This window comes from Lynx rufus, unplaced genomic scaffold (assembly GCF_022079265.1).
Source record: "Lynx rufus isolate CCGP_SWC_20201006 ecotype Redwood Valley unplaced genomic scaffold, mLynRuf1.p SCAF_19, whole genome shotgun sequence".
In the NCBI taxonomy this organism is placed as follows: Eukaryota; Metazoa; Chordata; class Mammalia; order Carnivora; family Felidae; genus Lynx; species Lynx rufus.
This window is the reverse complement of record NW_025814833.1, coordinates 7,004,257-7,020,280: the sequence shown is the minus strand read 5'-3', so window position 1 is coordinate 7,020,280 and position 16,024 is coordinate 7,004,257. Positions and strand designations below refer to the sequence as shown.

The following is a 16,024-nucleotide window of genomic DNA, read 5'->3' as shown; positions in this document are numbered from 1 at the left end:
ATGGATAACGAAACTGAGGCAGAGAGAGGTTAACAGCTTTGTCCAAGGTTATGTAGCTAGTGAGTCAAGGAGCTAAGGTCTGAGTCCTGGCTGTCTGGCTCCAGGCTTACCCTCTTCACTCTGGCACTGAAAAGAATGGCTGCCTGTTGCCAGTAGAAAACACGTCAACCCATGTTGTAGCTTCAGCTAAACCCTTGAGGCCCACATTCTTCCATTTGTGTACCTCAGGTTCTACTCACAGTGTTCCTGTGCTCTTTACCCTTTGTACCTTCGTTCTCCCCCTCAAGATTTCTCCAACTCCAGTGTGCTTCAGGATCACCTGGAGAACTTTCAGATCCCCAGACAACCACTACAGAGATTCTGATTCAATGGCTTTGGGGTGGGGTTCCGGATTGTGCTTGTAGATATAGGCCCCACTGTGCTCTGAGACAGGTGGTCCATACGCCCTGCTTTGAGAAGCCATTCCTAAGACCGTGTAGGTGACTGGAGGCGGCCCCAAACAATGGTTTACATTTGAGCTTAGTGCACTTAAATTGAACCTGTTAGAAGTCTGAGACCTGAAAGCAATAGAAAAGTAATGAATGTCACTCTCTGGTCAGAGCATCTAATTCCAGTCATATGGCAACCAACTTTGGGGTGAACGAGTGACAGCTGGTTCATGGTAAGGAACTAGGGGGAACAAAATGGCGGCCTAGGTAACAACTGCACGTGTACAGCAAGATCTGGGAGGAGGGAACACCACCTCTTTCTGGAAAACCCTTTTCCGTCCATCTCTGCCTGTGGAAATCCTACAGGTTTCTCAAGACGTACCTCACATGCAACTGCCTGAAATTCTGATGCAGGCGGTCCTCTGGTCACATTATGATAAATGCCAGACGGAAGGCCTTTCTCTCTTCTTTGCCTTCCCACCTCCATCCCTAATTTCTCCACCCCCAAACCCTGCTTATCCAACGGCCAGCCTAACTGCCCCCTCCTCCATGAAGCACTTTTTAAAAATCCTGTACGTTAGGAGTAAAACTCCTTCCTTTCTGAGACTCCTCAGCATGTAACTGGCCCTTCTCCAGTAGCATCTATCACTTTGTTACCTTTTGGTTTTCATTATGTGTGCCCATGTCTTATCCGCCCTACCAATTATAAGCTCCTTAAGGTAGAAACTATTTCCGATTTATCTTTTTCTCCTCCTCACTGCTCTAGGGAGAGAAATGCACACTAGCTTGGAAGTATTGCCAGGAAGTTATAGTTTGAATTAGATGCAATGAACATATGGTATTATTGTTGTGTTTCCTTCCTCTGAGTTACTGGTTGACAGTGGTTGGTGGTGCTGGCTATATATTGGCTCGTGGTCAGTAGGAAATCACCTGGTGTCATGTCTGATCCCCAGGTGGTTTTTCCTCCCCGTCGCACTTCAAGACACTGTGATTAATATTATTTTAGAAAGAAATGACCTTGTTTTGAGTGCTGATCCCCTCTTTTTTTGAGGTGGGGAGGGGCAGAGAAAGCGGGAGAAAGAGAATCTTAAGCAGGCTCCAAGCCCAACATGTAGCCTGATGCAGAGCCTGATATGGAGTCCCATGTGGGGCCCGATGTGGGGCTCGATCCCATGGCCGTGAGCTGAAATCAAGAGCCAGAGACTTAATGGACTGAGCCACCCAGTCACTCCTCTGTGTATCCCTTTTAATATGTTCTGTTTAGTGGTTGTCACAAGTCAGTGTGGATTTAGTCACAGCCTGATTTGGTTTGTGCTTCAGTAAGGCCCTGGATCTTTCGGTAGCGGTCTCTCCCAGTGTGTGTGTCTGTACATCAATACAGCTATTACATTTAAGCCAGAAAAGATGGGTATTTTGTTCCTCGTCTCTCTGCCCATCTTTGCCCCAACCTGAGTCTGCTCCAAAGGGAAGAGAGTCCATACAGAGCAGAGGTATACATGTGGCTGCTAATATAACCAGCTCGTTGCTCCGGTCCAGTTGTCAGGCTGAGGTTATTTTGTTTGGGGCAAAGGCTACAATGACAAATCTACACTGAAGGACAATTAATAAAAGAAAGGAAACTGCCACAAGACATATTTTGCATCTGAGAGACAACGTGGCACAGAGGACATAGGCTCTGAAGTCAGAAGGACACAGATTTGCTTTTACTCAGGTTTCACCTACTCGTGGTGTTACCTCGGGCAAGCTGCTGGCCCACATACAGCCTTGTTTTCTTTTCAGCTCTGAAAATGGAGATATGTAATATCTATCACCCATGGAAAGGCTGTAAAAAGTAACTGAGATGACCTGGAGATCTTGGAGGGGGGAGAGTTGTCTACACCCTCCCCTCTGTGTCTGATAGTCTTGCCTCTTTATTTGCTTAATCTCTGTTCACAGAGTCCCCATCTGCTGAACACTTCTCTCATCACAATTTACATTTCTTTTCTCATGTCCTCAGAAGCAACACATAAAAGCAAGGTATTCCCGATCACGTGTTGTCCCTTCACACAGCTGACGGTTCATGAAGTTCTTTCTCCGCCGTCTCTTCTGCAGCCTGAATAAGTCATTCTCTTTCGTCTTGCCCTATGAAGACTGAATCCTACACTTCCATAAAATTGATGCCTTTTTCTCAGCCTTTAATGTCTTTACATCTTTCAGTTGTATATAATGTGATTGAATCTCCTTTGAAGTCCTCATTTTTGAAGCACCTCGTTATTTTTTTTTTTCTGTCGAAGTGTCGTGTTTTATAAAGGTATGTCTTGTATAAGCATGTTACTCGTGCAGCAGAGAATGCAGACACGCTTCTCCCCTATGCTGGCCACCCTAATTGCAGGCAAAATACTGCGGAAGAAATAACCTTTTGAGTGCCGGACCTGCAAACCTTCATATAAAGGGCCCCATTGAAACCGGCTCTCTGTACTCTCACCAAACACTAGCGTGTGCCTCTTTTCCTGCGTCAGATAGCGATAGCGGCCACAGATTGAATCTCCACCCCAGCCTCCATTATTTAGACATGCCCCTGAGCCTAGGACAGTCAGGAGAGTGTCGGCACGGGGCGTGTCATTGCTGGCACTTGAGCAGACCTCATCTGGACTGGAAGCAGAACGCAACCAGCCACTGGAACCTTAAGGGAAACTTTATCAGAAGGAAAAATCTCTTTGGAGATCGTACGACTGCCACATTCTGGGCAGGCAGGCCTCAAGCCCAAACCCGGCCCCGGTTTCCCTCTACCGCTTATCATTACTGCTTCCTGTCTCCTGCCTATCTTGCCAAGGCAAAGGGGAAGGCTGTGTACTTGGACTCTAGACAAGGGAGAGGTTTTTGGAGTGGGCTCTTGGCCACATCGAGAGCCAAGCCTGCATGGACAGTGTATATAGGTAGCGCTTACTATGTGCCAGGCAGTGGTCTAAGCCCTTATGTGTGTAATACCCTGTTTAACCCTCACAACGGAGTTGAAACAATTATTATCCCCATTGTATGGATGAGGAAACCGAGTCACAGAAGTTAAGCGATTGGCCCAAGGATCCGTGGTAGTAACTGGCAGAGCTAGAATGTGAACTTTGCCGGCCTGGCTCTAGAGTCCCAAGTTCTTACAGTACCTGGCGGGAGCCGTTCATAGGACACTGACAAGGGACCTCTCCCAGTTCAAGGAAGTAAAGGGGCAGAGAGAACATGCCTGGCACATTGGCATAGGCGGATAATCCTAGGAGGGTAACCACACTACTCAGCTTTCCCCATCACAGCCTCAACCTGCCCACTCCCAACCCCAGGGGAACACCTCTGTTCCACCCCTCTCCCTTTATAGGTTTAAAGAATGTAAATATCTACTTTCTTTCATCCCGCGGACATTTCTGGAGCAACCGCCAAGTACTGAGCACTGTGCTGGTGCTGGAGGTACAGTGGAGAACAGAACGAACATGGAGCCTACCCTTCCGGAGTTAAACGGGCAAGACGCCTTAGCAAATAATGGCACAAGCTAATATAAAATTACAACTGTGCCGCGTGCTACAAAGAAAGGTGTTGGAAAAGGCAGTAAGTAAGAGGGGTCGACCTAGTCAGGGAGGTGAAGGAAGATGCATAGGACTGTCTCTCTAGCCTCAACTCACACCATATTCCTCTTTGCTGTCTGCACCCCAGGGTAAGGGAGGATTGACTCGAAAGTTAGGGACACAGCCAGGGGTAGTCTTACCCTCCCAGGATCCCCGACTTCTGATCCCACCATGAAACCAGCCACCCTGGGTTGTAGGAGTGTGAATAACTGTTCTTTCTTCACTGTACATGTGTGTCATGCTCTAGCCCAGGCTTTTCTTCTTACACAACTATTGATCATGTTGGTCAGTGCCTACCGTGTCTTAACCACATTCGCCAAGGTGAATCCTTCAGATGGTTTTTATGTATTTTTATTTTTTTAAGTTTATTTCTTTTCAGGGAGACAGAGACAGTGCAAGTGGGGGAAGGGCAGAGCGTGAGGGAGAGAGAGAATTCCAAGCAGGCTCTGCGGGGTTCAAACCTACAAAACTGTGAGGTCGTGACCTGAGCCGAAACCAAGAATTGGATGCTTAACCGACTGAGCTACCTGGGAATTCCCTTCAGATTGTTTTTTAAAGGCGCTGTATAAAGCAATCTGACCCTTCCTTAACCTACTACTCATCCTCATTTCTCGGATACCAACACACACACCTTCTATTCTAGGCTGGCTCTTCTCTGTGTCCTAAAATATGCCATGTTCCTTCCCACTTTCTCTCCTGTTATGTGCCTCTCTTAGCTCTTACTCCCCACAAGCTTGGAATAGCTTCCTTCTTCTCTCCTATGGGTTGGGATCCTACCCATCTTTCAAGATCCCAGCTAGAGGCTCACCCCTTCCAAAGAGCCCTACCTGATCACTCTAGTCGTCATTGGGCCCCTTCTTGGACCACTTTCAGGACTTAGTCTGGTTTGTAGAGTCCAGCATTTCAAAATATTTTCTTGGATTGTTCATCATTTCACAGGTCTTGGCTCTTCAACTGGGAAAGAACCACCTGATTCCTCTGTTTCCCCTAGCATAGGATTAAGCATATCTTTTGGTGGATTTGTGAAAAAGGAAGAGACGTACGGCTGTGGAGCGCTCTTGACAACATTCCCCAAGTGCAGTCCTAGCTAGGGAGGCAGGACAGATGGCTGAACTTGCAACTTCCTTGGCCCAAGCTCATTTATCCTACACACTTCTAAAGAGTCCAAGGAGAAAATGGAATCTCTTCTTATGAAGTTGAACCATTTCTACAAGCTCCCTTGAGGTGACTGAAACCAAAAGCAACTGTTTAAAGGCAATTTGTCGGTGCCCAAGACAACGTAAATCTTGAGGGCAGTGGTGTGAGCTATAGTCCATTTTTGTGAACATGGTACAAATCTACCCAAGTTGTCAAAGTTTGCCAAGTCAACCAAAACTGGAAAAAAAATAACAGCAGCTCCAAATATAGATCCTTTAGTGTTGTTTCTGATTTAGTCCACATTTTCTGCAGAACACTACCATCTCCAGGTCATGACGATAGGAAGGAAACATCATTAACGAGACACACTTCTCAAAAAAATAAATAAAAGTGAACTCAGTCCTTGATGATTTCGGGTTGGGGTTCTCTCACCTAAACTTCAATATGCATTGAAACACTCCGATCTTCTCAGAGCTGCAGAAGAGTCTGACCACCATTAGTAAGCCCTGTCTTCAGGTGAACTGTTCAAGTTCATAAAGAAAGGACCACCTTAGAGCTCTCCCACCCTTTGCCTTCCTCTCTTCTTCCAAATCCCTGCTGGAAGCTTTCTTTTGCCACGGAAATTTCCCAGGTTGTGTTTGGTTCTCTCTCCATACTCTGTGCTCAGAATTCATCTTTATGAGCTTGCTGACACTCCCAGGACTCCATCCCCTCTGTGGTCATTGTGTTCCTTCTTAGCATGTCTCTTATGTGTAGAGTGTGTCTTCTTAGATAGAAAGCTCTTTAGACAGTGTATGGGACAGCAGTGACTTTCATACTGAGCTTAATGAACAGCCCTGATTCCTAATTGGCTGTGTGGAATCAATGCCCCATCCTACTCTGGGATTGGAGGGTTATTCATATGTATAGGAGTCTGGTTCTACAGTAAAAATAAGGAATTCCCCGTGAAGCATTTCGGAGCAAGTATTTCTTCCCAGGTTAAAGCCACTCTGCCTTCAGCCCTGTCCTTCGAAGCACTTCACAGGACGCCATGATTGCCCAGAAACCCATGGCTGTGTGTATCCATTATTCTCATTGGAACACTCTTCATGAGCCAACACCTCGGTATTTACAGAAATGAGTCTGATTCATTGATTAACAGGAGCAAGAAGAGCAACTATCTGACAACTGTTAAGAACTTATGACTGCTTTCCAGTCATTCCCAGGTTGACCAGCAGCAAATGTTGATGGATTCCTGGGCTTCTGTTTTCCATCCACATGCTCTTTTCCATTTATGGATGCGGTAGCACAGGACTCTCTTTCTTTGGGTACTTGGACTTTTCTCACTCCACTTTATGACTACAAATTTCACTGTCTCCCAGTGAAGCAGATATCTGTCCTCGTCAGTCTCATTTGAAGCCAAGAGAGAATACAGGATCGCATTCAAACCCAAGCGCATCTTTGAAAATGATGAAAATGAGGACAGGGCTAGCACAATTATGAGACCATCTAAACCAGTTCATTAGCCATGAGCTAAAAGAATCTCTGTGGCTATTTTTTTTTCCTGTATCCAGGATCCTGGCTTTCAAACTGGAGTGATTTAGACATGAAATGATTCCCTTAAATCATTTCTCTTAAATGTGTACAGGCATAAATGTTTCCCTTACTGCTAGGTTTCATTTGTTTGTTTAATCTGGACCCTTTCCTTGTTAGGTACCTCGCAGGCTCATGGGAGTCTCTGAGGTGGGGTTTTCCCCATAGGTAAACTACTCTTGAGGAGGACGAAAGGATGGGAAGAAGAAGGGGAATAAAACCGACATGTAGCACTTGGTGTGCCAGGCACGGTTCTCAGCTGTTTGTGCATACTAATTCTTTTCATCCTCACACATGCCCCCCACCCCGGGTAGGCATTATTGTCTCCATTTTAGCAGTAAGCAAACTGAGGCTCAGAGAGGTTCATCACTTGCCCAAAGCTGCACAGGCAAGAAGGGGCGGAGCCAGGATCCAGACCCAGGCAGTCTGGCTTGGGTTGTTCTCTCAGCCATGACTGCTGTGTCACCTCTCAACTTGGGAATGTAGAGAAACTTTGGGGAGTCTGAAGTCTGAGGCTACTGGGAGGAACAGACTTCGTGACAGCTCTGCTCCCCAGGGGCCAGATATGGTAACACTTCCAGCAGATTTATTGTGATGACTCAAAGACCCCACTTCATTAAAAAAAATTTTTTTAATGTTTATTTATTTTTGAGAGAGAGAGAGAGAGAGAGAGCACGAATAGGGGAGGGGCAGAGCAAGAGGGAGACACAGAATCCCAAGCAGGCTCCAGGCTCTGAGCTGTCAGCACAGAGCCCAACGCAGGGCAGGAACCCATGAACCACAAGATCATGACCTGAGCCAAAGTCAGATGCTTAACCACTGAGCCACCCAGAGGCCCCTCCGAGACCCCTATTATAATAAACTTGAATTATTTATCCACAGCACCATTGGAAGAGCAGAGTGGGGGCTCTGTTTACCATCTCGCTAATAGCTTCTCTCTTCTCTCTCCCATGGTTTCCTCTTGCAAGCACATGCAACTCTCATAATGGTCTTTTTTTTAAAAAAAAATATGTATTTCTGAGTTTTCTGGATAAATGCTTTTGTATTCCTCTTCAGATTTGGCTGGCTACTCCTGGCAGGAGGTCCCCCTTGTCTGTGTCTTAACATTTCTCAAGCAGATACTTTCTTTAAAATGCTAAGAGCTTGTATCGATGGACAGCCCAAACAATGAAGTGCTTTATTTGACAGTGAAGTATTTTCTAGAAAACCTGACTATCCACAAGACACTAGAGGACTCCTTGAAGTACTGTATATCATTCTTGTTAGCTCAGACGTCTACCAGCGGAGAATCCTTATACCCCAGTTCTTTAAAGCCGCGCTCAAATTTCAGCCCGCTTGCTCCCTCTCAACAGAATTTGTAGAATTGGATGTTTGGCAGAGGCCCCCAAGTCAGCTGTTTCCACTCTGTCTTTCATCTGCAGCTTGGGTACTGTCTACTGGCTATAAAGTGGCCCATCCCAGAACGTGGCACATAGTAGGTGGAGATTTCGCGATCAGTGTCTTCCTCTCTGCCCTTTCTCGCTGTCCCTCAAAAGCCCTTTAACTGTGTGCCCTGATTCCGCTGATTAGGACGTGTTCCTCTGAAAGTGCAGAGATCACTTTCCCTGGTCCCAGTGATCACTCCCATCCCTCCATCTCAGGGATTCATTTCATTTCTGTGCGCCTTATGATTAGAGCAACTTTGTAACCTAGCATCCAAATCAAGACACTTCTGAAAGTGAGAGTGTAGTCTTACTACTTTTGCCTGGCAGAAAAAGAGGCATGAAACTGGGTTGTCCCAGATAAATCGGGGGCTTATAAGCATGCGGTTTATGATGTTGTGTGTGGTTCAGAAGCGGCCACATGCTGGCGTAGTTTTGCTTTCTGAGGCTTATCTTCATGGACATCTAATAATCTCGCTGTACACTTAGTCCTTCTAAGAGGACACGGTTTACTTCTGTGACCCTACTCAAGCCAACTGGAGTTTAATGGAAGCAGTGGGAGTTATAAACAGTCTGAATTTTAGCTTAGCTCTTGACCATTTTTCAAATGCTTGTTCTCCATTTCTCCAATTATCAGAAAGCCATTTGAGCTCCATAGGGTACCACTCAGAATATAATTGAGGTTTGAATAAACAACACATGTGGCTTTTAAGGTTAAACGAATATTGTTTGACATACGGTACACTAGAGTTGTTTTTCATTTTGGTTTTAAAAATTGGTTAAAATTACATCTTGTTGCTTCTCGGAATTAACTAGAATCCATCTGTCTCCATTAGAATCACTGTTTTGGGGGGTTTTTTGGTGTTTTTTTTTTAAATAAAGCCTTGATGGAAAAAAGCATCTCCCTCTTAGGGAAGATAATTTGCCCGGTGAATCAGGAAAAAAAAAAAAAAAAGCAAAGGAACAGGTTTTAGGGTAGTGCAGCTTCCTTTTTTCTTGTATGTATTTTGTCTCTTAGGTATATCTGAGATGGTAAATGAACATGCCTGTTATCAGCTATCTGGACAGACTTTGCCCAGGTCTAGAGAATCACTTAAAGGTGTACTAAATGGAACATCTAAGAAGATTCTTCCAATTTAGCTATGGTCCAAATTATATGGAATAACTTCTTACTTACAGAACATTCCAGCTTAGAGAATACCATTTGGATGACTTTGAAAGCTCAAAGCCATAAAACTAGTAGTCATTCATACTTGAGAATGTGTGTGTGTGTGTGTGTGTGTGTGTGTGTGTGTGTGTACAGAAGTAATGGCTCCAGTAGTTTTTTGTGAAGTGAAATAATTCAGATTTAGGCGCACATGCCTGTTTGCCATTAAATGCTTAGGTGTTGCGACACTTTCTTCTTGAACTTGTGTTACAGGGTGTTACACAAGTTCATGCTAAAGCCCCGTGCTTGTAGGAACCTCTACATCAAGCCTTCATGCTTGATCCTGGCTTGTTTCTCTGCTCACTTAACAGGGACTATATGCTTCAAGATTCTGACTGGACTATAAGTATTTCAAGACACTATCTAAAAGCCCTTTGAACACTCTAGGGTATAAATGCGATAAATTGAACTTCTCAGAAGGTCATGCTAAGTATATGTTCCGTGTCAATACCAATCATTAAATCTACGTTTACAAACGCCATTTGATGCAGAGAGCAAATCTATCCTTTTTCTTTCTTTTCTCATTTATTCTCTTTGGGGTCCTTAGATTAGGCTTGAAAATACGTCCTATAACTTTTACATTTTGTTCAGCTGTTTGCTGGGGAATCTCTTCTGGTTTCCAGTCTTCTCTCTGGTCCCATATTTTCATCTGGCTTCATCAAGGACATTGCTTGGACCCACCACTGCCAGCAGAAGCGGAACAAGTAAATTGAAGTTCATCCTCACTCAGTCTCTGTCAAAGGCAGTGTCATTTCCCAGCTGTCCAGATTTGCAACCCTAGCGTCATTTTATGTTGTTTTCTCCTTTGCCAACCTCTTCCATTACCAAATCTCCCATTGGGATCTTAACATTTCCTTTTTATCTGAAGTAGTCTTATTTGCCCCTTCTCCATTATTTTATAGATTCTCAGGGCCTGTCACATATTACTAGAACGGCCTCTTGGTTGGTTTCTCAGATTCCAGTTGCTCCCCAACTAGGTGACACTCGATTGTCAGGAGAAGCTTCCACAAATACCATTTTTACTGCAGGAACCTCTACGTAAAAATTGGTAACAGGCTAAAATGTGAATTCTTCGACCTCTTTCTGAAGTCTACAAAGCAATTATTTACCAGCCTTATATACCTCAACAACCAGTCTCCCTCCCCTCCTGTTTCTTTCCTGCCCTCTCCTCTTCACCCACTACCCCCCTCCATTTCCTTCTTCCTTTCTTTCTCTCCATCATCCTCATTTCTCTTGTTTCACATCGGAACTTTTTACTCAAGCCACACCTTGCTGGCTGTCTCCAGTATGTTACTTACTGTTTCCAAAGCTCTGCCCCTTTGCAAATGCCATTCCTTTCAGTTGAGCCACCCGCTGTCCACGTCACCATGTGTTCGTGCCCTGTAGCATCTACTTCTAAAAACATGACTAATCCTTTTGGGAAGTTTTACACAATTCTATCTTACTGATCACTCACCTATTCAGTATCTCCCAAGCACATAGGTTCATTTGTATTTCCAGTTGTTACTCTGTGTGTGTGTGTGTGTGTGTGTGTGTGTGTGTGTGCATGTGCGTGTGTTAGGCTGTTTCCTGTGCTGACTTCCTGTCACCTCCAAACATGTTGTAAAGATCTTGAGGGCAAGCGCCCAGCCTGATTTCTCTCCACCTTCTGCCTTAGTATCAGGCTTTCCACCCAAGAAGCATCCAATACATATTAACTGACTTTTGGGCATTATTTTCTAGATGTAAACAAAGGTGAAATCATCTTCACTCTTTCAGGGTCAGTCAGGGTTTCCACATAGTCTGGATGCAGTCTTTGTCTGCCATCTTTACTCAGACTTGGAATAACCAGGAAGAAGCGAATTTACTATTGGCCAACTACTTAATTCTGTATTTTTGATTGCAGTTCAATTCAGTACATATACTGAGCACCTGATGTGTACCCAGGAACATGCTAAGTGCTCCAGGCCAAATATTTTCAAATTCTTGCACACATCAGAATCCCCGGGAGGGCTTGTCAAAACCGATATCATTGCCCTCCCACCCCAGAGTGGCTTAGTAGGTCTGGGATGGGGTCCCACATTTTGCATTTCTGACAAGTTCCCAGGTAATGATGCTGCTGCTGCTCCAGAGACCACACTTTGAAAACCAGTGATCTAGGCAACACAGGGGAATGTCTAAGACATGGTCCCTAGTTTCAAAGGATTTATGGTCTCTTCAGGGGGACAAGGAAGACTCAGAAAATATTTTACAACAGAGGATACTGTACATTGTTTTAATGTTCATTCATTCAAGAAATATTGAATGAGTACCATGTGCCCAGTGCTGTTCTAGGTGCTGGGGTTATATCAGTGAACACGATAGACAAAAATCCTTGTTCTCATAGGAGAATTCTAGTGGAGAGAGCAGAAAATTAAACAGACAAACTGTATAAACCGTAAGATAGTGTTAAGTGCTAAAAAGAAAAGGCCAAGATGGCAGATAAGAACTATCAGAGTAGCATTGAAATTTTCAATATGTCGTTAGAGAAGGCCTCTCAATTCCATCATTTGGCAAGTATTTTATTGAGTGACTACTATGTGTCAGGCACTGTTATAGATGATGGTGATACAGCCATGGATAACACGAATAAAAAATCCTGCCCTTACAGAATGGATGCGCTTATTTGGAAGCCAGGAAATCTGGGGTTTGGGGTGTTAATGCTCATCAACTCATTATGTGACTGTGAATGGCTGCTTGCCCTCTCCGAGCCTCTCTCCATCTGTGAAATGGAGCAGTTGGACAAAAACTAAGACTACGGGATGCTAACTAAGTCCTTTAGGCAACCAGAAATATATAAGAGCGCTTGAGGAAGATGTACAGGAGGCAGAACTTAAATTGTTTGCATAGCTGTACGGGAGGTATGGGTGTGGGAGATGGGAAGATAATTTCAGGAGAATAACATGAGCGAATGCATGGAAGCAAGAATAGGAGCCACATTTTCCATAAAGAGCAAAGGGGTCAAAGGGTTCTCATAGTAGAGTAGCTGAGACAGTTCGGGAAGAGGCAGGTACTCATAAAGATGAGGGGGGGGGCTAATTATATCCAGTCTCGGATGGGAACACATTGAGGATTTTGATCACAGAATGATAAAGTTACACTATGATTAATCTAGTAACCAGAGTTAAATCTTGACAATTCATAATTTTTTTTCCATAAGATGATCTTTAAATTATGAAGGGACTAAAGCCATAATTTTGTTATATGTCACTACCTGATGATAATATTGCTATCAAAGGAATTTCGAGGTCTTTTTCAAGTCCTAACAGCCAATTTTCCCTCATAGTACTATCACATCCTTGCACTAGTAACATGTTACTATGTAGCCATGGGTTTTGAAAGCTTGGGGGATAAATTAAAATAGGAAGGTCTTAATGCTGATACTTTTGGGTATTTCTTACTATCCCATGAAATATATGGTTGATCTGATGCTAATAGTCAGACCAAGCTCTTCCCATTGGCTTGTTTGGTCATAGATAACACAAGGGAATATCCTTGGAAATTGTCCTGTTGTTCATGATCTTTCTTTGGCTGAGGAATATCACCATCTTGTGCTGTGTTTGTTGTTCTCAAGGCTAAAAGTAAGATCTTCCTCCCAAAAGCAGTTATTCTGGAAGACGGCAGTGATAAGGGTTCACTATTCAAAGAGTGGACACAGAGACCTAGAGGAAGGTATCTTAGGCAACGGTAGAGGAGTACATCTTGGATACTGGTTATGTAAACCCTCCAACCACTGCAAGCTTTACCTTAACTTTCAGACCAGGTCATACCTACTCAGAGACACAATGGAAAATTTAACCAATTATGACAGACCACATCCTCAAAACTCTCATTTTTAAGGGTAGTTTAAACACAGATTACACATGACCTGCAAAAAAGTTAACTGCCACGGAAATAAAATAATCAAAAGGGAAGCTGATGGCTGTATCACAGCGGAAAGTGATTTTTTCCCTTTTGTTTCCCAAATCTTACACAATGGTGATGGGCGGAATCTTTTAGAAGGTGGCAGCTTTCTTCAGAGCTGCTTTGAAAACTGAGGCACACCCAGAGAGAAATCTTCCGGGCTCACTTTTTGAAGGACAGCCATCTTAACAACGGTCAAGCTGTCTGGAGAAATTTGGGATCATAGAACCAAAAATGTTGCTAGGTCACAAGGGTGATGGTTTTCCCTTCTATGTATGTATGACTCTTTTCTTATTTTGTAATAAACAGGGGATGGAGAATTGTCGTGGGAACATTCTGATGGTGATATCTTCCGGCAACCTGCCAACAGAGAAGCAGTAAGTGTGAATAGCTCAAATAATTCAACACTCCACAGCACCAAGCCAAACTTTCCTCTCTCCATGGCTGTTATCCCAGCAACTCCATAAAAGGGCCCATTTCTAACACCATTTCTCTTTCCTTTCCTCAGAAAATTAAATGGCATTATCACCAACCTATTACCATTTAAGTACACTGCACGATTGGTAACCGGGGCCAGGACGTGTGCGTAAAGAAATCATAGCCCCCGCCCGTAGGTACCCCTTGCCTAGATCAGAAGCTGGTAGACTTTCAGGATGGCTTGGCAAATCTCTGCCTTCTGGAAAGAAGGCAGGTCACTACCTCTGTCCTCAATAGTGAGAACCTTCTGTGGAATTGTAAGGTAGGTCCTCCCATCCTTTTGACAGGGGTACTGTGGACGCGTCTCCACAAACCCTCTCTGAAGCCTTAGGTTTACAGCTGAAGGAGAGCAAAGGTAGCAGGCTGGATATTCCTTCCCCACCCTACAATATCTCATTCCCATGCTCAGTGCTAACCTCATAAAAAGCCTCTTTATGTATAGCAACAGTATCTCTTCTCCCTTTGTATTTTGAAGTAATTAACAAAATGCAGTCCCTCTCTAAAAAACATATGGCCAGGGGGGCCAGGGTTCCTGGGTGGCTCCGTCGGCTGAGCATCCAACTTCAGCTCAAGTTATGATCTCTTAGCTCTTGAGTTCAAGCCCCGCGTCGGGCTCTGTGCTGACAGCTCAGAGCCTGGAGCCTGCTTTGGATTATGTGTTTCCCTTTCTCTCCGCCCCTCCCCTACTCGTATTCTGTCTCTCTCTGTCTCTCTCTGTCTCTCTCTCTCTCTCTCAAAAATAAGTAAAACATCAAATTTAAAAAAAAAACATATGGTCAAGTACAGCGTAAATACCTCAAAATTCTTAAAATCTGGAAAGATGTTCCAGTTCAAGGAATCTATCCTATTGAAGGGCTTATAAAAGCACGCAAAATGTACAAAGGCATTCATGGCACATAAATGGGCATTCATCAAACCCCCGTACAGAAAAAGTGCATGGGGCATTCAGTGCAGTGTTATTTTCATAAGAGCAAAATAAACGGGGCAGCAACCTAACCATGAGCAATAAGGGTGTGGTTAAACACACCCCATCTATGGCACATGGTGCTGTTGTTAAAGAGTGCAAGGCATTGAAATGGACCAAGGTGGAGAGATCCCCAACATATATTATGTAAACAAAGCAAGGTACAGGACACAACTTACACTAGCATCTCCTTATGTAAACATTGTGTGTGTGCATGTGTACATACACATGAAAAGGTCTGGGAGGTCCTAAACCAAAACGTCAAGAGTGGGAATCCCAGAGGGGTGGAAGTTGGCAGGAGGACAGGGAGCGTTGGATTTTTCACTTTATCTTTTCTGTATCACTGGCTGTTTTTCAATGAGCATCGATTTGCTTTGCAATATATAACATTTATTTTTTGAATGTTTATGTATTTATTTGTTTATTGAGAGAGAGAGAGAGAGGGTGCAAGTGGGGGAAGGGCAGAGAGAGAGGGAGAGAGAGAATCCCAGGCAGGCCCTGCACCGCCAGCTCAGAGCCCAACACAGGACTCGAACTCATGAACCGTGAGATCATGACCTGAGCCAAAATCAAGAGTCGGACGCCTAACCGACTGAGCGACCCAGGCGCCCCTGCAGGATAAACATTTAAATGATTTTTTTAAACCCGTGGAATTATTTCTCAACCAGCGTTTTATAGAAGACAAGAGTCTAGGGAATTACAGGGCAAGCCCTAGGATACGGAGGGTGTAAGGAAGGTGTTGGTGGGGACATAATAAAATGGCCACTATAAACATCTCAGTGTTGCTTAGGCCATGTTTCCTGGTCATCACACGCGCCACTCTCGACTTGCCTACATCCAGCTGGCCAACACCCTCAGCAATGAGTTGAAGTGATGGCCGTTGGCTTTATTCTGTAGTTGTATTATTTTCTAGACGTTGCTGTTTCTGAATGAGTGTAGAAGGATTGTGGGTGGGGCAGAGAATACCGGGTGTCTCAAAGAAAGCGACACTCCTGTGAGAGAGGATGGGCCTCCCAGTTCCCGGGTTAATATGGAGCCCGAAGGTAAGTGAAATAGATGGATGGGGATTAAGGAGGGCACTTGGGATGAGCACAGAATGGTGTATGGAAGTGTTCGATCACTAGATTGTGCACCTGAAACTAATCTTACACTGTATGCTCACTGACTGGAGTTTAAATACCAACTTTAAAAAAAAAGAAAGAAAGAAAAACAAGATTTTCTCCATCTAGCTCTATCTGCTTTATAGTAAATCAGATTCCTCCCAGATCTGGACAGGAGATGATACCAGTCTCCATTTTTTTGTGTTGTGA

At 44.2% G+C, this 16,024-nt stretch overlaps 1 protein-coding gene across 1 annotated transcript in view; it reads left to right on the top strand.

The window, feature by feature from the left end:
- The window catches only part of CHRDL1 (chordin like 1), a 118,601-nt gene that overhangs the window by 82,629 nt on the left and 19,948 nt on the right, over nt 1-16,024 (top strand). Inside the window, exon 6 of the mRNA XM_047081760.1 lies at nt 13,583-13,650. Within this exon, the coding sequence (XP_046937716.1) occupies nt 13,583-13,650 (68 nt within the window). The remainder of the gene's footprint in view (nt 1-13,582; nt 13,651-16,024) is intronic.